Source organism: Typopeltis vanoorti, chromosome 6 (assembly GCF_054136105.1).
Source record: "Typopeltis vanoorti isolate ZY-2024b chromosome 6, IOZ_Tvanoo_1.0, whole genome shotgun sequence".
Classification (NCBI taxonomy): domain Eukaryota; kingdom Metazoa; phylum Arthropoda; class Arachnida; order Uropygi; family Thelyphonidae; genus Typopeltis; species Typopeltis vanoorti.
Window position 1 is genome coordinate 117,339,117 of NC_143554.1, and position 24,452 is coordinate 117,363,568.

Sequence of the window (24,452 nt, forward strand, 5' to 3'; positions counted from 1 at the left end):
CTCAGTTGCGGACTTTTCTTGCAGCACGAAAAAATTTATGACGGCCCGCACCTCGGTGTCTTCGAATTTCTTCAAAACCTTTGACATGTCTTCTTTTATATCCTAAAAGAAGAAGAACAAATTATTGCAATTTGATGAAATATGAGGATTAAAGGGTTTTAAGATATGTTCTGTCTTTTGATTATACCAGTTGCTTTAATATCATTTTTGTTCTAGGGGGTTTATCAAAACTTTTCAGCCTCCCCCCTCGTACAGTCATTATATTCATCCAGTTGAGGATGAATATAATAAGTATATAACTAGTTTAACTGAGAAATGTATTTTCTTTTTTTCGTTCATCACACCAATTATAACGCAATTTCTCTATTTTTGCATTTATTGGAATCAACAATTAACTCAAATATTGAAATATTTGATTTAATTTTTACATGTAAATAACAGGTACCAACAATACCTGGAATTTTTTTTTTTTTTTTGTCAAACTCGTTCACAAATGATTTTAAGTAATTAATTAACAACAAATGAATTAGTAAATCTCTCTATATAATAAAATGGTTTTTGCTTCTTGTTCTGACTGATTGAGAAGAAGCGTGACATCATGTTCTCATAGCAACAGTAGGTTGCGTACGTCTGTGGCAAAATAGTTTGTATGTTTTTGCTGTCATCACCACATGTTATGTCGAGTTGCCTGCAGCTCAGTAGTAAGGGGCTTTTTTTAATGTGAAACAAATACGAAAGGGGTGGAATTTACATAAAAATCTAAATAGTAAATTATATCCGACTTACTATATATTACATAAGTATTAGTATCAAAGATAGAATGATGGACACATAATCCGATTTAGCTACTTTAGAGACCAAACGTGGAATTTTCAAACCGCTTCAGGTCCCAATAAGCAGGATGGTAGTTTCAAACCAGGCGATGAAATTCATCCATTTAAAGACATCAACAAAGGTCTATGTCCATTGTGGGATTTGAACCAACAGTTTGTTTGTTGGGAGAGAGAATACGAGGCAGAATGGATCGGCCTGATTCAACGGGACTGTTAATACAGGGTGGCCATAAAATAACTTTCCCTCTTTGGAGGCATCTGTAGCTAAAACTAATAAAAGGAATGAGACAAAATTTTATATTGAGACTTTTGAAGGCATGGGGGAGATGATTTCCGCGAAAAAAAAAAAAAGATTTAGTACCAAAACTTGCCGATAGGGGAAATTTTGGGCTGGCGGAGCCGAAAGCAGTCAAACATTTGCAGTAAACGCAGGTAAAAAGGATTATGCAAATTTTACTGTGCGTACGTGACAGCAGCGCCACAAATTCCACTTAAAAAGGGATTGGGAACGTTCAGGCAGTTATTCGAATGGCTGTCGGGTTATCAGTCAGTTCTTTCCGACGGCATGGCCGCCTCGATCCCCGGAATCACTCCATGTAACTTTTGGCCGTGGGGGTATTTGAAATCCGTTGTGTCTGTTGGTGGCATTCCCAACTTGCATGTCTTGAAGGAGAACATAAAACCGGCTGTTATGAACATCCAATCCGACTCCTTACCCTCAGCTGTAGAACATGTCGCACACCGGATGCAATTTGTTGTACACAAGAAAGGTCAGCACATTGAAAATCGTGTATGTGGTCCAGGGGACCCTGATTCTGATGAATAAAACATTATTTCCTATGAGTTCAATCACTACATTAATTTCTGTGTCTCTCGCAAGTTCTTGTTTTAGTTTAATTATTATTATTCTTATTATCATTATAACGCGCCACATATCCTGCTGGAATGAGTGACGCGGCTGTCGCTTACACCGTCAAAATGTTATTATTCCATTTTATCTGCCTTTAATGTAATTATCCGCTTGTTTTCGGCTTCACCAGCGCCAAAATTTCTCCTATCGGCGACTTTTGATACTAAATCTTTTTTTTTTTTTTTTTTTTTTTTTTTGCGGAAATCATTCCGTTTATTGGTTTTAGCTACAGATGCCTCCAAAGAGGAAAAAGTTATTTTATAGCCACCTTGTACTTTCAGACATTGTACGCACTCTTGTTTTCAATCCCTGACGTTCTTAGAAATGAGTAGAAAAAACAGAAGGAAACATACAGGATCCATGTGAAATTTCATTCATTTTAAACTGAAAACAAGAACCAAACATTCGATATTTTAGCGCGCTGTTATTTATTAATAAATAAAATCGATAACAGTAAAATAAGCACTGCTAAAATATGATTCTCAAAGGGTTGTCAAAAGTTCTCTAAGTCCTAATAAAATAAAAAATAAAGCTAATAAGAAATGAACGAAAAACAGTATGCGAAAAGAGACAAAACAAAACAGCTGAAGGGAAGAATCTGTCCGACTAAAACTAACGATAAACTCAAGAAGAAGTTAATAATTTAAATTATTTAAGTACCACATGACAATTTAGTTTTCAATAATATACTGTACAATAATTTTGCAAAGGCTTTGAAAACTCTATAGGATCGAACTTGATGACTACTAAGTGAAGCTGTAATATAATATAATTTCCCAGTTTAGCCAGTCCCTGTACTTCCCCTCCCTCCATAATATGTATTTGCGAGAGGGTTTCCCTATACAATAGTTTGAGGCCTGTATTTCCTTTTTCAAGTCACCGCCTTAGTCCCAGCTTATGTTAGAGCCCACACACTAATCCGTAAAGTCGACTGATTTCTTCGCACCATTTTCCGGAAAGTCACACGGGGTCAGATAAACAAATAGTAAAAGAAGTCGTTTCCAGAGAATACAGGATTTCCTTAAGAACCATGTTTTTACCAAGCCTGCTTGTCGATTAGCAAGAGAATTCAACATAGAATTCATTTATGTAGGTCAAAAATTCTATTTTGTCCTTCTCCGGGAGAGCTTTCGATAACAAATAAAATCAGTGCAGATTTTATGAAGTAAATGAAGCATATCATCTCAAATGGTAAATACATAAGAATCACGCATGTTTATATATCGACAATATTAAATAAAATGCATTTTTTTCATCTTTATATGTCGATAATATTAAACAAAAAACAATATGAATTTATTCAAGTTAGTAATCATAGAGGGCGCAACAGACTAAGCAAAAGTGTATTGGATTTCTATCGCTCTTAGAAACCATAGCAACGAAACAACAAGAAAACGTGTTTATTGTATGATATGTTTTCTATTTCACAAGTATCCAGTGATAGTATTGTGTTGTGTAGCCTGAAGCCAATATCTTCGTTCGTTTCTCAGTGTTGACATGTTATAAATAACGTATAAAGTACCCGAACTAGGTGAGTCCATATACGTTATAGTGTACTTGCAAATCTTAAACACAAACACTAAATTTAAATAAATGTCTTGTCAGGTGACTACGTTATTGTAGCCACTCCATCTAGCGGCTAATTCAGTCATGATCTATAGAGCTCTATCGTTCCGAATTTGTATTCTATTCGTACATGGTCTACTTAAGTTGTCTGCGCTAAATGGAGGTCTCAGTTGAGGACGACGGGACGCACACGTACTTTAGCCTACTAGGCGTTAAATAGGCTTTTGAATAGCAGCGGACCGCGTCCAATTGCACCACAATTTGTCACCGCATTCACAAGTAAAATAAATATGGGCGGGCGACTGCGGAAATTCGGATTTAGCAGTCACAGCGTCATTGTGGTCGAAGACGCATGCGTACTTTTGTTTATACATGCGCCAGTGGCTGGAGGACGGCTTCGATTGGTTGTTTAGTTGTCCTTGTACCGGAACTATGAGCCGTGAGAAAGTGCACCAAATGGCGGGCAAAGCTAGCGAAGGGGTCGCCTGTTTGAATCACGTAGATTCGACACGCTCGGCTTTTTAACCTGAAGTATTAAGACATTATCCGAGGTTCCCCGCAGCCATGGGCAGATGGGAGGGCGTGAATAGCTACTCGTTCTTTGATATCATAATTCTGCTATACTTTTTTTTTTTTTTTGCTCGCTTTTACAACTACGTAACAGAAAAAGAACGTTGCACGAGCGATTCGGGTATCCTGGACGTGGGACCAACACAATCTGCAACTACCATCTGTGGTTTTTGCCAGAAATGGCATGTCAAAAAGCAGCTTATGAGGTGTTATTCTGTCTCTGTCAACGGGTATTTTAATACTATTATTCGTGTGTCCACGCCAATCAAAAGCCATTTCTCCCTCTGTCTGTATATGTCTCTTAGTCCGGATGCATTCAATCAATGCCCTTACGGTATAATCATAGTCTATGCAATTCGAACATAAATAACATAGATTGGCCTTCTCCTAAAACTACGACACGTGGGGCTGATAGGGTGCACGTAAAAAAAGACCCTTTTTATATAAAAAAAAAGCTAAAAAGTCGGAAATGAACAGAAACCATTCTGAATAAAGATAGCTTACAAATCAATAGAGAGAGAGAGAGGTTAATATTTCAAGCTATATTGTCTATATTTGTCATACAAGCGCTACTTCAAATACGATAAAAATCTTTTGTATTACAAAAGAAATTATGTTGTTAGATAGCATATACCCTGAAACTGCCTTAGTGGCACGACATTCGGAGAGACATTCGGAGATTCACCAAAAGACACACAAGCATACATATATATATATATATATATATATATGTATATATATAATTCAATGGTATATTGGGATTCGAACCCCCGGTTTGGAAAGTGGAACTGCTATTCACCCAGGTAACAACCACTGGGAAAAATGATCTGCCAAAATGACTTATATTATACATTTATGTGTTCCGCAATGTTGCACAAAACCTCATGCTATGTCATGATGTTTATTATAACGAATAAAGTCTATAAATACCAATATCTCCAATAGCATAAATGGGCCATATTAAAATATATTCGTACAGTATTTACAGTTCCACTCCAAACTCACAGAACAAATCCTTTCTTACTCTTTGCTCCATCGATTGCTGTTCTTTGGAACAATCGTCTTCTATACATTTCCTTAAACAGTACGCTGCAGGTCTTCAAATCTAATCTTAAAGATCCCCCCCCCCCTCAATTTTCTGCCTCTAGATACTAATGTGCTATAAATTGAATTTCTATGGGATTACAGTACCATAAAAATTTCAGTATTTTATATTTCTTAACGCAATACTTTTAAGAACAGATAGCAAAGAAAGGGATTCACAGAGAGGGAGGTAAACAAAGTATCTCCACATGAAGGGAGTTCGGAGCTCTATAGAGTGATACCTTGTTTAACGAATCATCATCATCACGTGTCGTCTCCGTCCAGGAGATTGACTACAGGTGATAATGTGGTGAGGACCCTATCTCTTCCACGGTGTTTATAACTGTAGATCCGTGTGTGTGTCCACGGGGCTTGTTCTGAGGAAGAAAACCAGCGTTTCCGGATGAAAAAATCCTCTACCTCCGTATGAGAGCGGCTAACTCACCATTAGTCGAACGAGGCCAGATGAAAGTTCCTCACGTCATTGACGGGAATCGATCCCAGGCCAATGACGTGATGACCAAAGTGCTTCGTCTATGCCGACTGAGCTACGGAGCTGTATTTAACGAATAAGCTGATATTTTATATTTTTGATAACAATTCTAAAGGTTGAAAACGAAAGGCGTGAAAACATGCAATAAATAACTAACACAGATGGACCAAGGGCTTGGATAAGCTGGGAAGAACGCAAAGTGGTTTATGTCATTTCTGGTGAAGCAATGGCATCACACATGCAGTGAAAATCATCCACCACACAATTTTTTTATTTCTTTTTATTTTATTTATTTTCCAAAACCATTAGCTTGTCTGACTAAGACTGATATTGTAATTTCAAACAGATCTCGCGGTGAGATTCGAACCCCAACCTTTAGTCTTATCAATGCTAAAAATCAAAGCTTTATTTTTACTCAGCTGCCATCAAAGATAATAGAATTTGCATTTTATTATTACGAGATAAATCATAAATAATAGTAATAATAAATGCGATATCGTTCTTACTTTCCGTTCATTTAAGAATTTCGTAATAATTTAAGTTTAGAGTAGAAGTTGTCAGCCTTTATTTTTATTTTGTTTAGGCTGTTGAATTCGCTTGATTATCTAAATCTAAACCAATATAAAGTAATATTGTACAAAAATAAACGCATTTAGTTTATATTAAACAAGAAATACTGAGGTTTAAAATATAAACTGAAAGAAAAAAAAAACCCTGGAACGCACTATTTTGTATCACTGGGAGGAAAAGAACATCAACAATATAGATTTTAAATGATGCTCAACAAAATTTGGAACAACACAATAATGGATTGCATTAACAAGAAAAAAAAAAAAAGTTTCATCAGAGCTCGAACTGGGATGTACCACAGGGAACATATAATTTTCGTATTACTTAGGTGTCAGATTTTGTGTGGAAAACAGTGTTTTACCTCAATGCATTGTTGCATCATGCTCCACTTTTGAAGGAAAATGTGAACTAGTTGGGGGAAAAAAAAGATATATTATAAGGCAAATTGTGATGGATGAGGACCTTTAGTAAACCTGATAATTAAGGTTCACAGTTGGTTTACGACGCTCTGGTTAATATTGGGCACATTTTACGATGGACATCTTTTATAAGAACTATTCGATTTTTGATAATTTAAAGATTATAGCAATCGATCCATTTTTTTAGTTTTTTCTTGACGTGTCCACCTGCGTAAATGGAACACTTATGCTTAAGGGAAAAAAAAAAAAATATTTTCTTAGCGTATTTGCCTGTTCCTGTTATTGCTTGATGAAGCTGGTTCTATGCAAAATTCGACACCACCGACGAAAGCCATAAAGTTATTTTATTATCAGGTGGCTTAGCGTTTCCATTAAGCTTAATAGAGTCTTCTGCAAGTCTGAAAATAAATTATGGAGCACGCATATTGCGGCAGCGTACAATAACATGAGACCCGCACGTGATTGCCTGGATTGAACTTAGTGGAGGTCCGAGCAATTGCTTTAGGGCGTAGAAATTTCCGAACACGTTTGAGTACTCCCATCTATATACGTCTACGGTTAAAGAAAAAAATAAAACAACTTCATTAAGGGTGAGAAACAACTCGGGCATCGCTCGAAAGCATATATTTTTCATCGTGATTTTTTGTGTATATTGCAGTGTCAAAAGTTATAGCACACCTCTATGATAGTTAAGAGAGTTTCAAATTTTTTATGCCACATTCTTATCTACTTAAGTCAGTATAACTATAAATCAAATCATTAAAACAAACAATTAAACAATCAAAAAAATCATTAAACAATAAAAAAAAAACATTTTTCAGTATCAAATTTGAAGTTGTGGGAATGTCTCATTTGGTTATTCAAAACTCAGTAATTCGCTCTTACTAATTTTATATCATCATCATCATCAGTTGCGTTTGTCTTGGGACTGGTAGCTTAGCACAGCAATTTCCTCCATTCCGCTCTGTCTTTGGCTTTCTTCTTAATCTCCTGGTAACTCCTCAAGCTCGTGCTTTATTTGTCTTGGTCAACAAAACATTTCCTTGGTCTGCATCTTCTTCTTTTCCCCCATCTATTTTGCCTTCAGTTATTCTTTTCATAAGTCCATCATGCCGGAGTATATATCCATACCACCCATTCCCTTCTAATATCTTACTGATTAGCATGTTATTATTGTTCACCGTAGAAGGTCAATATTCTTTAAAAGAAAAATATGAACTATTGATAAGCTCATCTATACAGAATCAGAATTATTACCTTTCCTGAAACTGCAGATAAATAATTTCGATATGCTTCATACAGCATATCTTATTCAAATATTGTAATTGTTTGAACTATGAAATGTGGAGATTTTTCTGTAAATAGATCGATGTTTTGATCATGATATCCAATACTAAGTGCTCAAAACAACAGCAGAATATTTTTCTTTACGAAAAACCATTCCCATTATATCAGAATAAAGTTCACATATGGTCAGTCGAACCAGTTTTCAAACACGACTACATCATATGCAGCAGAGTTTCTCAAACTGTGTTCCCCGAGAAGTTCTGGAATTTGTCATTTTAGTTTTCTAAGCATTTTTCTTGAATAAATCTTTTATAGTAGAAATATTCTGAGGAGAATAATATTCGTGAATATGTCGAAAAGCTTAGATCCAGAACGCGTAACAACATATGTGTATCGTTAATTTTCACACATCGAAACCTTTCCACATTTGGGAAAGGGAACACCGCTGTTTATGACGGGTCATAAAAATTGCCTGCAAGTGGATTATAATAATGGGTGGCATATCCTCTGTTCTCAAAACTGAAGGAAATGACATCTGTGTAGCAAATGTCAGTGACTAAGCGGCATATTTTTAAACATGGAAATATTCATGAATTATCGTTAATTTTCACACATCGAAATCTTTCAAATTGGAAAAAGAGAATATTGCCGTTTATGACCGATCATAAAAATTGCCTGCAAGCCGATTACAACAATGAGCGGAGTGTTCTCAAAGCTGAACGAAATAACATCTGTGTTGCAAATGTCAGAGACCAATCAGCAAGGAAGTTTTAAAAAAAAAATTTCCATTGAAATTGAAGATCAAGGTAGTCTGTATCCGGTTCTCAAATCTATTACTACTAAATACTTTCTTCGCAAGTTCGTATTGCAGTGTGTAAGTGCTTGTTCTGAATCCGTGATTTATTTTAAAGTAATAGGAATACAGATTTAAAATCTAATATGAATAAGAGACAAGGCACTTTGTTTAATTTTGGTATTAAGAAATCTCTTATTGAAGGTGTTTGTGACGGAACGGATGGTGAGTCATCCACCTCAAGCCTACAAAGATCTCCAGGATGTACAAAAGGAGGAGAAAATTACCAGCACACAGGAGAAAAAGTCTGCATTCACTCGTATGTACTTATAATAATATTAAAAATTTATGGTGATCAGAATAGGATATATCAATGAAAATCAGCACAAATTAATTTACTAATGGCTTAATTGATGCTTAAATAATTATTAATTAATAATAAAATCAGATCAATTACCAATTAATTATTAATTAATACAATAGAAAATAACCAAGGTGTTCCGTGAAAATTTGTTCAGGATTTGTGAAGTGTTCCGTCGTAGAAAAAGTTTGAGAAACCCTAATATACAGGGTGGTTGAAAAACTATTAATGCTACTGTAAGAAGAAAGGCAAACTTTTTTATGGTTTATGGGTGTGTTTGAATGATTATTGTCCATTTCATTTGTCTTGTTCACCTGCATCGTCCACAGTATATTGTATTGTACGTATTCGTATATTATTTAATTGTACCGCATTTAATCGAACAGTCATTTTCTTCATGACGAAATGTTACGCGATCGAAGTTTTACCATTTTTCAACTCCCCTGTGCACTCGTGCTTTATAAGGTAGCTTAACAATAAATAATTATAAACGTGAGGATAATACTATATTAACTCATTACTTTCTTAATTAATATGGGCCACAACGTGCTTTGAAAAATACTTCTTCCACCTACCAATTACATACACGGTTCTCTTCTTTTTTTTTTGTTTTTTCTGTTTTACTTTTTAAAATAAAGAAAATAAATCGTTGCGGTTTACAACCTCCCACCCATAATTCTTACAGAACCATGTAAAGTAAGGTGAAATTTCTTAGGGATCTCTAAATATGCGTTTCTTGGAAGGGTTAATCATACATAGTCCAGCATGTATCCACTCAGAACTTCGAGAGAGCAATAGTTTCTTGACCCCTTAGTAATCATGCGGTCCCTTTATTTCCTACCCATGTAGCTACCGGTCTGCCAGAATATTCCATTACCCTTTGACCTTAAGAATAATTAATATTACATTTCCATGTACGTAAAACGTGTTGGCTGAAAAATAAATTCTTGCTTCGTGGAACAAAATAAAACGACCACCTAGAACAAGATCTCTTTATTGATACACTATTTACCACTCGGCACATAATTTCTCTACTCATCATACAGATTATTTAACTGTACATTTACCATAGTTTTCGCCAACTTAGTGTTTGAAGACTCAGGAGGAAGCGTCTCTTTATTATCTGATATTATCTGTCTGGACGAACGGAAAGTATCCTCAGCGGATGAAATTTCTTGTCCTTCTTGAGAGCGTAGCGTCTGTGTCCGCAGTTTACTAGTTGTATATATGACCGACCTTTTGGCCATTTTGGGGAATGCCTTGCCAAATTTAGTCTTCGTAATTTCATATACGATATTCACGTCGAGGGGATTGTAAATATTTTGAAGCAAACGTTTGGTGATTCCCAAAAGAACATCAACACAGTGAACCATCTGGCCTTCATAAACAGGTAAGTCCATCTCTTTAATGATCAATGCATTTGGCATTTCCACACCAAGAGGAGATTCCAAAGAGTTCAATAAGTAAGGGAGTCTGCAAATGGGGATGAACTGAGTTGCTTCCAGATCATAGGTGGCCCAATCTTCATAAAAGGAGTGGATACGACCATAAGTGACGACATCGGCCTCATCGGCTTTTATGAGGTTGAAATTGTCCATGATCACAGCCACGTACAGGTTGAGTATGATGATGTTGCTTATGATCAAAAAGCTAATCACGTAAAATACGGCAGCAACCATATTGCCGCAGTTCCCCCGCGGAAGATTTTCGTAATTAGGATCGCAGTTTGGAGGGGAAATACTTAACGCAGCTAGGACAGCATCCCAAGATGCTCCAGTAATTAAACGAAACAACATGAGAAGACTGCGGCTTAAGTTTTCAAAATTCACTACAGCAATGAGAGCTCCGTTTCTAATCACGTGATTGAATTGCGATATACCCAAGATGGCGAAGATGTAAATCAGCACGAAGAGAAGAATAGCAACATCACGCATGGAGTGCACAGAACGGAAGAGACAAGAAAAGGATCTGTGTATTCCATTGGTTATACGGAACGTCTGAAACTCTCGAACCAGATGAAGCATATAAGTCATGGAAATCGGAAACGGGAGACGGTCCTTCATGGTTTTGTCTAAGATGAAACCTGACAGAAAATCAATCAAAACAATATTTTCTTTACTTGAGTATATACGTTTCAGTGGATAAATTAAAACCAAATTACATTTTAAACCTTATCCATAACATAATTCTTATCATTACGTTAGCGTTTATTTATGCAGTACTTAAAAATAAGTTTAAAAACCTACAGAACAACAACAAACTGAAACAATCTGTTTGATGAATATCTTGTGAAGTTTGATTAAAGTTATTTTTCAAGATTTAACCTCCCCCACTACACCCGCACTCTCAGTTTCTTATGTGAGTGTTAAGAATTTCTGGTTATCATATCAACTGAGACTGCATAAAAAAAAAAAAAAGTGTAGAAACATGGAAGACGATTTTTCGCCAGTTTTTGAGATTTATGAAATAAGGTGTTTACATAGCGGCCTTGACAACAAGACATAATTCATGGAAATTTTCATTAAATATCCGGTTCAAAGAGTTATTGAAGAAGAAAAAAGAGATAGAGACAGACAGTATGGTGATTTGCTATGGCTCATTTTTTTGCATGCTCAGTATACACTCAGTACACAAATCTCAAGGTTTTTGTAATATTTTTATTTCAACTAAGAAGCACAGAATATACAATACGTATGTATTCGATCTGTATTGTGAGCCCAAGATGTTTGAAGCAAAAACTTAGATTTTTTTTTGGTTTCCAGTCTATATGATCGAACTGGAACTAGAATTTTATGACTAGATGATTTTATTATTATTATTACATAACGTCTCCAGGGAGTCTAAAGACTCATCGAGTGAGGGTACCTGCTCTACAACTTTCCGTCTCCACCAACCGCAACTATCTTCATCATCTACACGAACGCCATCTACCGCCGACCACCACCATTAGTATTTTCACAGACAGTCACAAACATCCATACCCAGGGCGGGATTCGAACCCGCAGCCTTTTGGCTGGAGAACCACTCAGCCAACCAGGCCGGCATTTTAGTAATGGTATTTTTTTTTTTTTTTTCCCAGAACGACCTTTCCGAACGCAAAATTTAAAAATTTTAATACGCTAAGTTGAATACGAGAATCACTAATACTGGTGCTTTAGTACTGCATGTGCTATCAGAAGAAAGTAAAATGGGATCAAAGCATGAACCTCTGTTATTTTTGGGACTTCTATGAAGTCCTGTGGTGGTGGTGGGGGGATGAAATTTCAGTTTTACAGTAATTAATTCCCTCCTCTTTCCTCTTCTTTCCATTCTAACCTTTTTCATCCGATTTTCCCATTTCTAAATTAACAGATGTCATCTTTTTAAACTCCCTGTTTTGCTCAGTGGTCCTCAACGAACTATGATACATAAAAGTACGAGTACTTGAAGTAGCCAAAACATCAAGAGACGTGATTTCATGGACTTCGAGAAAGGCATGATTGTTGGGTTCCGTTGATAAGTGTCATATCCAAGAAACTGTCAACTTTGTAGGCTGTTACCAGAGTGCTGTACTTAAAGTGCTCCAAGAATGGAGGGATACTCGTCAGAGTAGCAGTTTTCGAGCTAATATCGCATAACCCCCCCCCCCACACACACACAGGTTCACTGATGCTCGTGGTAAATATAGGTTGTCTCGTTTTGTGCAAGCCCATAACCGAAAAACTATGGGACGACTGACCATGGAATTCATCCAAGGGACGAATGGTGGTGTTTCTGTTTTCCAGATCACAGTTCAACGGATCCTCCTCCATATGGCTTCAAAAGTAGGCGTCCCACTCAAGGTAACCATGCTTTTGGCTAATCATCGACAACTATCTACAGCGTGAATCTTACTATTCGGAAAGCCAAGGATATTTGGAAGGCCATGGGCCGATAAGTACCTGTTAAAGCCATTGATGGATGGATGGATATTCTCCAATTTTTGCAAGAGTCTACCATGCTGTATTCTGTCAAAAGCCTTAGCAAAATCCAAAAGTATCATGGTGTATCCATTCCTCTTGTCTAGTTCAATGGTAACATTGTTATAGATGTTACCATTGTGAGCAAGTTGCCAAAACATGACCTTCCCTTAGTAAACCCATGCTGTTCATTGCAAAGTAGAGATTCTCTGTCAACCCATTTCTGAATGTGAGCCCTGACCAACTTTTCCAAAATCTTCACCACCACTCCTGAGATATTGATTGGTCGAAAGTTGGATACATCAGTCTTTGCACCACCTTTGTGCAATGGAATTACCATATATCCTTTCTATTCCTGCGGAATCTTAACTGTTCTGAAACTCATATTAAACAGCCTGCTCAAAGTAGTAGTTAGGTCAGCTGAACACTCTTTTAGCACACGTGCTGATATCCCATCAGTCTCTATTGCTGAATTCTTATTCAGTTTGTGCAACAGCTCTAATACCTCGTCCTGATACACCTCAGTTTTTTCATCCACCTCTTCTGCATCTGTAACCCTCACGCCATCTGCATTTAGAAGAGTTATTCTTTTATATTCATTATTTCGTTTACTTGCAGCATATCGATAGAATTCTTTGGGGATATCTTAATTTTGCAGAGCCAGTTTTTTTTTTTTTTTTTCATACTCAAACTTACCTTGACGTGCAACAGTTGTGACTCTTTTGGCTTGTTGCTTACAATTTTCATAACGGACATCTTCCTTATGCACACGGTATTCCTTCCACAACATCCTTTTCTTATGAATCTCTTGCTTAACAAGATTGCACATCCATTGACATCTCCATTATTTATTCTTCGCATTCTCGGGACACATTCTGATATCGGATCATTTAAGTATTGATTAAATGCTTCCCATGCACTTTTCTGAAATTTCTTGAAGCTCTGATATCCGTGGACCGTACTATGAATGCTACAAAGAACCTACCCATTGTGGCTGATCAGGTATACCCTCTCATAGTGATTGTCTTCCCAGATGGCACACGTGTGTTCCAGCAGGATAATGCACAATGCTACGCATTCTCGGATAACTCTCGAACTACGACAGCGCCTTCCAGTTGTTACCATTACCGCCGAATTACGGATGATTTGAATCTTTTAGAACATCTTCTAGATTATGTGGAACGAGAGATCCGTTGTTTGAATTCTCCGAAACGAAAAATCGCAGAGTTACAGAAAGCAACTGATGACGTGTTCAGGTTGTTAACTCCTACAACGTTCAAAGTCCATGCAACGCAGCTTAGCGGCAGTACCGACAGCACAAGAGGAAGAGACAGCGAACTAGGAAGTGGCCATAGCAGTAGCGCACTCAGGATTTAATCTTAGACGATTTGAGAATACACACTACGCATCGCATACGACCTATGACTGAGCATCTGCAATGATCGATAATTCATAAGTAGTATAGAAATAGAAAATACGACAAAACAGAAATAAAAAAAATGAATTTTAATCAGGAAAAGATATTTGGAAATTTTTGTAGTGTTTTTGTACCTTTTTCTTTTCTTTCTTTCTTTTTTTTTTTTTTTTTTGGTTGGGGGGGTATTTTGACTGTACAATGCAGAGCTGTTCTCTTAAATAAATTTACAGAAAGTTAAGTCAATTAGTTACTGACCATAACTTAAAATCGATATTTTCATTTCTACTTAAAAAAATAAAAAACTGGCAGAGTTATTGAAATATTCAATTTCGAAGTATATCTTCGAAAGTTGGTTGGTTGGTTGTTTGTAGAGGCGCACTGAAACAATCTGATATAATATCACCGAATTAGTGTCGAGGTAACTCAGATCACAAGCGTCCGTTATGGAGTCAGCTGTCTACTTTCTCATTAATTTGTTTCACTAAGGGAAAAAAAGGAAATTTCGGGGACTATATATATATATATATATATATATGTAGTTTCTATATATATATATGCAGAAAGTATTTTCCCTTGGGTATAATAAATGTTAAAGATACCAAGCTATTTTAAACCTGGTTTTACTCCATTTCCCAAGTAAGCAAAATTTAAATTAATATTTCAATATTAAATATTAAAATTCGTTACAATATTAAAATAGCTTGGTATCTTTAACACACACACACACACACACATGTGTGTGTGTGTGTGTGATGAGACCTCAATAAAGGTCGAAACCGGTCTGGGTAGTGGCCCCTTGCCTTTAATACATAGCATCATACATCTCCTCAAGGAGATGGGCTTTGCATTAAGGTTAAATATTAAGAATAGTGATCAGAACTTAATCCACCTTTACCACGAGTTGCGTAGACTTGCACTACGTGCAGGCGCAAACTTGACTTATTTGTTTGTTTACTTACTTGGAAAATGGAGTAAAACCAGGTTTAAAATAGCTTGGCATCTTTAACATATACTATACCCAAGGTAAAAAACGTTCTACACACACACACACACACACACACACACACATATATATATTTTTTTTTAAAGAATTGAATGACTAGAACCGAGATTTAAGTAAAAAGGTTTTAATATAAAAATATAATTTTTATATTAAAATATAATTGGAATATAATTTCTACCTTGGGACATAGAGCCCGTTCTCTTCTGGATAACCCAAATGAACTTCCTACAGAAATAAACCATCTCAAAACTTCTTTCGAAGTTAATGGATATTCCAAGAGAATCATTGAAAGATTCCTTATTAATCCTCCTAGACATCACTCAGAAGAAACAAATAGATTCAAAGGCAATATATCTATTTCTTACATAAGTACAGTTTCACATAAATTAGCAAAAGTTCTAAGAAAATACAATATCAGAACCTTGTTCACTCCACTTCCAAAGATCCGTTTTTTAATAAGCCACCAAAAACCTTATCATCATCATCATCATCTCAAATACCCTGGTGTATATAAAATATTGTGTGATTGTGATATTCCTTATTTTGGGTAGACAGACAAATCTGTTGAATAGCGTATGGAAGAACACATTACTTACAAGAGACAGCGAGCCAGTACATTATCACGTCATATCCTTTTCTCGGCTAATCCTAATGATGAAAACCAAAGTCACAAAGTCTGCTGGGAAAAATCTACTAACATCTTCCGTTGCAATGATGAATTAGAGAGAAAAATCGTGGAATCTAGAGAAATCATATTCAATCCTGTTCATCTAAATAATAACTTGAGCTACAACCTCTCAGATTGTCATTCAGCTGTAATCATGTACTGGCGTTCACGAGATGCTACTAGCACGCACTTTCCCAACAATACAACTAACGAAAGAACAGCTTTAAATACAACCACAACGATTTAATATCAATTATGTATAGAGACTCTCTATGATGTTCATAGTTTATTTAAGCTTCAGTGTTTTAGTGTTTTTTCTTTTTTCTTTCTTTTATAATGTCACCCGATGAAGGCTGTTACAAGCCGAAACTAGTCGGGTTGTTATATTAAAACCTTTTTACTTAAATCTCGGTTCTAGTCATTCAATTCTTTTTAAAAAATATGTATGTTAACCGAGTTAATGATCATTCTTTCATATATATATATATATATATTAGGAGAATTCATTTTTACTCGGTAGGAATATTATAAAATAAGTTTAATGACTATTACCGAGAGAAAAGATGGCAAGATATATTTAACAAGATACTACTAGTTTACTAGTTTCGTTACAAGAACATCATCAGGTATCATACTCAAAGAAATATATAAAAAATTACAGAGACTTAAAATTGTATTAACAGAACAAGTGAAAAACAGTAGCATGTTTGAAAAAATGCAAGTATGAGTTCCATACAAACGAATACTACGCGCTGTCGCGAGTGTGCCGGTACTGAACAGAAGCAACGTGTGCGTCCGAGAGATTGTAACTCAGGCTGTTGTTGATATGAGAGGAATCTAGAGAAATTTCTCTTGATTCAACAATCTTTCTTTCGAGTTCATCGTAGCACACATGGATATTAGCAGTTTGAGTATATATATATATATATATATATATATATATATATATATATATATATATATATACGTAGAAAGTTTTTTTACCTTGGGTATAATATATATTATATTAAAGATACTACCTTGTGGGTCAGTTAGACTCACACTACGTGCAGGCGCAAACTTGACTTATTTGTCTGTTTGCTTACTTGGGCAATGGAGTAAAACCAGGTTTAAAATAGCTTGATATCTTTAACACACACACACACATGACCTTCTGATTGTTCTTGATGATATTCGGACTCAGGTTTTTCCATGAAAAAAAAAATCGTCAGCTCATTTTTACAGATCGCTTTTAGAGAAAAGTATACTGCTTGCTGATCCGATTGATTCAGAAATACGGATGAAAAAAAAATCTATATTTGAACTGATTCCTTTTGATTTAAGTTTCTTTCCTATGATGCTATAGAGAAGAGTTCTAACTATATTCCTTAGCATCATCACTCGCCAGTGGCGTGATCTTGTCCGAACCCTCCGCTTCCCAATCTCACTTGGAGAAGCTACGTGCGACCATGAAGATATACATTTCATTGGCACAACTATGATTTTTAACTCGCACAACAAGCTGTCGACGGACTACTGAGATTTTGTTGGGCTCACTGAGCTCTTTAATTCGCCTACTGAGCTATCGGCCTTTGGTCTTATCTCAATGTGCCATCTGTTACGAACTCTACAGAGTCTGTTAATAGTGCTGCTTAGCCTTGCTGCTAGAATTAGAGAAAATGGAATGACGTTGAAATTGTAATATCAGAATTATAGAATGCAATCGAAAGGATTACTAACGTCTCTGTAAAAAAGGAGATAGATTTCATTTATTGGATATTGAGAGTTACGGAAGTTTTATCAAAATTCTTCTCATGTTTGATAGCGTTTTTTTTTTCTTTTCTGAAGCGTCACATAGACAAAAAGGTGGTGCTGCCATCTACTGTAAAATTGTTGAATTATTTAATTAAGAAGCAGTCGAGATTATTTCTTTGGTGAGAAGTTGATTTCACTTAAGAAATTAATAGCCAATAATCTATTGAACACCTCTATAAATCTCTTAATTTTATGACAGCAGCGGAGCAAAATAATGATTCAAATATCGAAAACTGTAAGTCTTAATAAATAAATAAACTGTTCGTTTAAATAATTCACTGCATTTTGTAACTTCTGGCGTGACAATGACAGTTATTTGTAGAGTGAGATTCATGACTGGGGTGGGGATAAAAACAATTTCTTCGTGTCCCTCCGACACGAAGAAATAGCTCAACTTAAAAAAAAAATTTTTTTTTAGTTGAGCTCAGCTACATATGTGTGACTTTGTACAACGTGTTTAGGAAACCAGATTTACAATATCTGCAGATGAACCCCAAAAAACTGCTGATGAATCACGTGTTACATGCAAAAAAGATGACACGCAGCAACTTACTGCGAGTCAACTTTTATTTCACATTTTCCGTACTTAAGAGAATAGCAGATGGACTTGCATAAATTCCATTAATTGTATTCTAAAATTCTATTCTTTAATTTATTACAATAATTTAATATAATTAAAATAGTTAAGTGGTTCAAATAATAAATTTTAAAGATTTTAGCTTAAAAGTTTTATAAATAATTTAAGCTTAAAATTACTTTAAACCAATTACAGGAAGGAGATCCTGCAAGTTCAACAGCTAACAATTCAGCACCTAACCGAATTATTTCAATCTGCTGTGAAAGAAGCCAAACGAGACATCACCTCATCTCAAACATGTTAAGATCGATGCCGCTTCACGGTAAAATAATTTTAGTTTTATGTAATATTACATTAATATTGTGACATGGCAGTTATATCAATCTGCAGTGTCGGTCACTGCGTGTGTTTATTGGCCGATTTGTCTGTCTTACGTAATGAAACATTGTCAATCGTTATATGAGACTTATTGACTTGCCTTCCATTCACAATCTCTTACAATGATTACTAACATTCTAGGCGGATTCTAACCGAGGTCACATTTTGAATAAAAGGACATCGTCGCTACCGATTCTGCTAGAGAATAATTATCGAAATTATTAGAAAAGATATCCCGGTCCTATAAATAAGGGGTTGCAAAGGAGTTTTGAATTTGCTGAAATATATATGGTGTTTAAGAAGTTCCTATATACTTGATTCATTTCGAAAGTTCTGTACACTATTCCTGTTGCTAAACCAAACATTTATTCTTAGAAACCTCGTCAATGGTAGCAAAGTGCTTATCGATGAGTGGTTGTCCCAACTAAGATCGAAATCTTATATTCATGAGGTCCAGATCTAGAACTGTTCTGTGCTTTTGAGTTGATCTGTTCGCATTCTGTTTATTTTCATTTAATGTCTTAGTTTCTCTCAATCGAAGTTCGACCACCTTCAACCACTCGAATGTCTTTGAGCGGCCTAAGGCGTTATGCTTAAGCCTTAAGCATTTCAGAAGTTTCTATGACTTCTCTCTCCCCTAATTTAACGCAAAACTTGATGCACACACATATTGCTCATTAACTTCTGACACACATACACGCACGCACGCACGCACGCACGCACGCACGCACGCACGCACGCACGCACGCACACACACACACACACACACACACACACACACACACACACACACACACACACACACACACACACACACACACACACACACACACACACACACACACACACACACACACACACACACACACACACACACACACACACACACACACACAAATTTACCTTCAATAGCACCAAGTCTAAAGTCCTCCACATCTCACGCAAAACATCAAAACAACCTGTATCCGTCTTCCTAAACGGAGAAGTTCTCGAGGTAGCCAGTGAGCTAAAATAGCTAGGAGTAACAATAGACGAAAAATGTATCTTCAATAAGCACATCTCATATGTTGCCGAAAAAAGCTTAAAATAGTAAACCTCCTAGCTAAGTCGGCAAGGATTAAGTGGGGATTAGGCCAACGAGCGCTGAAAACAATCTATACCTGAGCTATACCCACTGATATCTTATGCTGCACCTGCCTGGAAACATACACTAAAATCAAAAATAAACCGACAAAAACTAAACAGAGTTCAACATCTTATAGTCATACGTATAATTAAAGGATACAGGACAATATCTTTCGAGGCAGCTTGCGTTAATGCAGCTCTAACACCGATCTGCCTGAAAATACAATAATTATCTATTATATATGACGTCACTGCCGGAAGATATATAATGAAAGTTGCAACATCGATTCAAATTGCTAGGAACGTCCGCTTCACTACAGTAAGTGGCCTCACCCAGCAAAGAAAACAAATATTAGAGGAATGGGAAATCAAGTTCTGCTGTGTGAACGGGCATACTGGAATCGAGAGAGCGGATCAGTTGGCTAAAGAAGCGGCTAGAAACACGTTACCAAATACTCGAAATCTGCTATAAAAACACTTGCAGAAGAGAAAAGCCTAGACATGTGGAAAGAAGAATGGAAAACATCAAAGAACGGATCAACAACGAAAGAATTCTTGCCAAGCATCAGAAGCAGACTCCGGCTGAAAAAACATGCCATTTCTCCAAGTTTAACCACGCTACTAACGGAACATGGAAAACTAAGACACTACCTACACAGATTCCATATCCTGGAATCACCATCATGCATCTGCAGTCCACACCTTCAACAGACTGTTGACCACATACTTTGCGACTGTCAGCTATTGGACTCCATCCAGATGCCCCTAACACAACACATCATCACTTTCGGAGACAAGTGGCCAGTGTCAAAACAGACACTTATCCAAAAGTATTACATAGAATTAATTAAATTTGCCAATAAAATCAACTTCCAGTCCTTGTAATCTAACATAAATACTGATAAGGCATATTCCGGTAATTGGACCACATTTTTTTTTTTATTAAGCTAAAAGCACAATAAAGAAATGAAACCCGACAAGTTTCGTAAGTTGTTTGACTTACATCTTCAGGGGTAAAAAGTAGCTGAAAGTTAAAACAACAAAAAAGAGAAATTAATAGTTCATACTATAAAGTTGTAGCCGTCTGACTGTTTATAAAATTAAAAAATAAGAATGCAGATTCAAAGCAGTGCTAAGTTTAAACGATGCTGGATGATGCCACGTTCTGTTGTTCACGATCATAATGTCCGAGGTCTGACTGAGGTATATATATATATATATATTTATTTATTTATTTATTATTATTATTTTTTTTCATCAAAACTGATCAAACTTGGTGTAGAATTAAGCCTTGGTTTTTATTGCATTGTGTTGGAATTCTAAGCATGTTTGCAGCTTCTTTAAATTTCCTTATGTAACAGTTTTTTTCTATATAAGACATGTTTGTTTTCCACCAGAGTACATTGTGGCCTGTGGAAGTGGTATGGAAAGCTAGACCTCATTTGTGTTCTCCTCTGTTTTGTACATCGTATTTCCCGAGATCTTCCTGTCTGTCCTACATAGCAGATGCCTCAAGAACAATAAATTTTATAAACACCTGTTTTTTTTTTAAAGGATGCTGTGGAGGTTTCGAGGGATACAGAAATCTTGAAATTTTTTCCAGCGGCAGAAAGGCTACTTGGATGTTATGTTTGTTTGGTAATTTAGCCATCCTGTCTGTAACATTCGTGATATAAGGAAGCGTGGTGGCCCTTTTTTGAAATCTTATTTCTGTGAGATGCTTGAGGTGTGTAGAAGGATTTTTTTGATAGTCTTGGGTTCATAACCATTTTTTTTTTGAGGATGAAAATTTCAAGATTTCTATATCCCCCGAAACCTCCACATCATCCTTAAAAAAACCAGGTATTTATAAAATTTATTGTTCTTGCGGCATCTGCTACGTAGGACAGACAGGAAGATCTGGAAAAATACATGAACGAATACCAAAAGGATGTACAAAACAGAAGAGAACACAAATCAGGTCTAGCTTTCCATACCACTTCCACCGGCCACATTGTATTCTGGCAGAAAACAAACATGTTTTATATAGAAAACAACTGTTACATAAGGAAATTTAAAGAAGCTGCAAACATGCTTAGAATTCCAACACAATGCAATAAAAACCAAGGCTTAATTCTACACCAAGTTTGGTCAGCTTTGAGTCGGACCTCGGACATTATGATCGTGAACAACAGAACGTGGCATCATCCAGCATTGTTTAAACTTAGCACTGCTTTGAATCTGCATTCTTATTTTTAACAGTCAGACGGAATTAATAGTTCATACTATAAAGTATGAACTATTAATTTTTCTTTTTTGTCGTTTTAACTTTCAGTTACCAAAATTTTACCCCTGAAGATGTAAATCAAACGACTTACGAAACTTGTCGGGTTTTATTTCTTTATTGTACTTTTAGCTTAATAAAAAAAAAAATGTGGTCCAATTACCGAAATATGCTTTATGAACTTCTAAACCACCGAAACCTCCACTTACAAATAAATATTGATATTATGCGAATTATACTGCATAGTGTTAATATATGTATATATAAAAATATAAATGTAAATATGAAAATTGATACAGAAATATAAATAGAAATGTTAATCAAGTAAGCTTGATTAACATTTCATCTTGTAAGCTACATGTAATATAAGCATTGTAATGCAATGGAGCATGTAGGAATAAATTACCTCCTGGTAGGGTTACTATGGGAGGAAAACGAAAAACATACACACACATACACTGACACACAAAATGAGGTACTTTTTCCGAAGTCATTTCAAGCTTCCGCTAAGCAAGCTGGCGATGCTTTCGCACCTATAGACAGAATCATCTGCCATCCCATCATCAGCTATATATTTTCTGAAACATCCATGGTAGTGAAATTCGAGCCGGAAGACGCCACCAACTAGACTATCCACCTTGCACAGCTCAAAATATCAGGGGGGGGGGCGTCTGTAAAATTTTTTTATCACACACACACACACACACACACACACACACACACACACACACACACACACACACACACACACACACACACACACACACACACACACACACACACACACACACACACACACACACAGAGTGACTAATTAGGTACGCGTACCTCAGCAAATAGTTCCTTCCTTTTGGCTTCAGGACAACCTGACAACCAAAAAACATTACAGTGGACGTCGCCCATATAAACTCGATCACTATCGCCTCAGACTGGACGATGGTGGATCGCCTCACCTCATCTTCATACAGATGCTCAGTTGGTTAGAGATCCGTTGTCTAAGAAGCCTATAAAGAATATAAAGTCGTCTCATTTATTGGAACTGGAATTCGTTTGACCTGATGACCTTTTCCCACTCCACCTAGTGTCGGTGTTTTGGGGTTAGTCCTCTCCATAACGGCTTGTTCTTTGCTGGCCAGAGAAGAAGAAACTTGGTACTGTCGTCTAATGCTGATCGTGTACTCTAATAGGTGGACCACAATCGGTTGCATGGCAACTCATGTCATCTCATTGTAGAGGATGCTTGAATGAGAATATCATCATTCAAGACAGAAGATTGACTAATTGTATGTTTTGACAGGTTTCTATGACTACCGTTGTAATGAGTTGCCATGCAACCGATTATGGCGCACCCAATGTCGGTTTCTTGCATCAAAAGGCTCTTTCTTTATTCCCCAAACTGCCGTTCACTGGATATTTTGTGATTGTCGAACGTTATATGTGAACAACTCAGTAAGGTAGCTGTTTCCATAGTACTTGTACATGAATGAATTTGAGTGCGTATGATAATTCTACGACAGACTGGTCCATTACTAGGTGCTGAACTGAATATTCACATCTAGCCACCCCTCTGTATGTCTGTCTACTGGCTTTTACTATACTAAAATTGATATTAAAAGTTACATTGTCTCTAAAGAAACCAGTGGACTTCATGGATAATGAGAGTACATCTAATAAATTGGCAACCCTGTGTGTGTGCGTGCGGGAGAGAGAAAGAGAGAGAGAGAGAGAGAGAGAGAGAGAGAGAGAGAGAGAGAGAGAGAGAGATTCATAATCGTACGAATGGTTCGAATTTTTTGCTGGATCGAAGAAAATCAAGAAGCAATAAAAAATATATCATTGAAGACAAGGAAGTTCCTAGCCTCCGGTCTTAAAGTTTAAAGACAGCCCGTATAATTTCTCTCATATCCTTCCGTCATTCTGTAAATTTACATTTATAAAATATTAAAATTATATAATACACCGATCTCGTAATTATACGACCTCCAAATAAACTAACCTTAAATTATCCAATCATCAATAACTAAACAAATGTTGAATAAAGTAAATATTTAACTATCGTAAAAACCAGAAACTCCATCGATCTTCAGCTAATGAAATGAAGCTTACCTATTATTGTACTCAACCAAATGAAAAAGCTCGTGATGTGACTCAATCTTCTAAAATAATACTGCTTCAATCCTATGATTTTTACAATGACCTCTAACGTGTAGATCGATTTAAAAACATAGTGGCCAATGTAGACTACCTTTTTTATCTTGTCTGACTCATGGTAGTGTTCTGTGGCAATGAAGATGATATTGATACTCATTACACTGATGGTTGCTAACTCGAGCCTAATAAATGATACAAACAGAAAGTTCTTAGCACCAGTTTGATTACTTAAAATGTTATACTGCTTAATCCTA

General features: G+C 36.2%; 2 protein-coding genes across 2 annotated transcripts in view; both read right to left on the minus strand.

Moving 5' to 3' along the window:
* Window positions 1-9,863: 9,863 nt before the first annotated feature.
* LOC150105854 (sodium channel protein 1 brain-like) overlaps window positions 9,864-24,452 on the minus strand; it is a 64,102-nt gene continuing 49,513 nt past the window's right edge. Inside the window, exon 25 of the mRNA XM_090393626.1 lies at window positions 9,864-10,968. Coding sequence (XP_090249752.1) covers window positions 10,812-10,968 — 157 coding nt within the window. The 3' untranslated portion in view covers window positions 9,864-10,811. The remainder of the gene's footprint in view (window positions 10,969-24,452) is intronic.
* LOC150105855 (sodium channel protein type 4 subunit alpha B-like) lies at window positions 9,917-10,681 on the minus strand. Its single transcript, XM_090394580.1, has one exon. The coding sequence runs from the start codon at window positions 10,679-10,681 to the stop codon at window positions 9,917-9,919; it is 765 nt and encodes a 254-aa protein (XP_090250706.1).

Bases quoted from the DNA above. Each gene is read 5' to 3' on its own strand.
- LOC150105855 (XM_090394580.1), bottom strand. From the start codon at position 10,681: ATGTTGTTTCGTTTAATTACTGGAGCATCTTGGGATGCTGTCCTAGCT.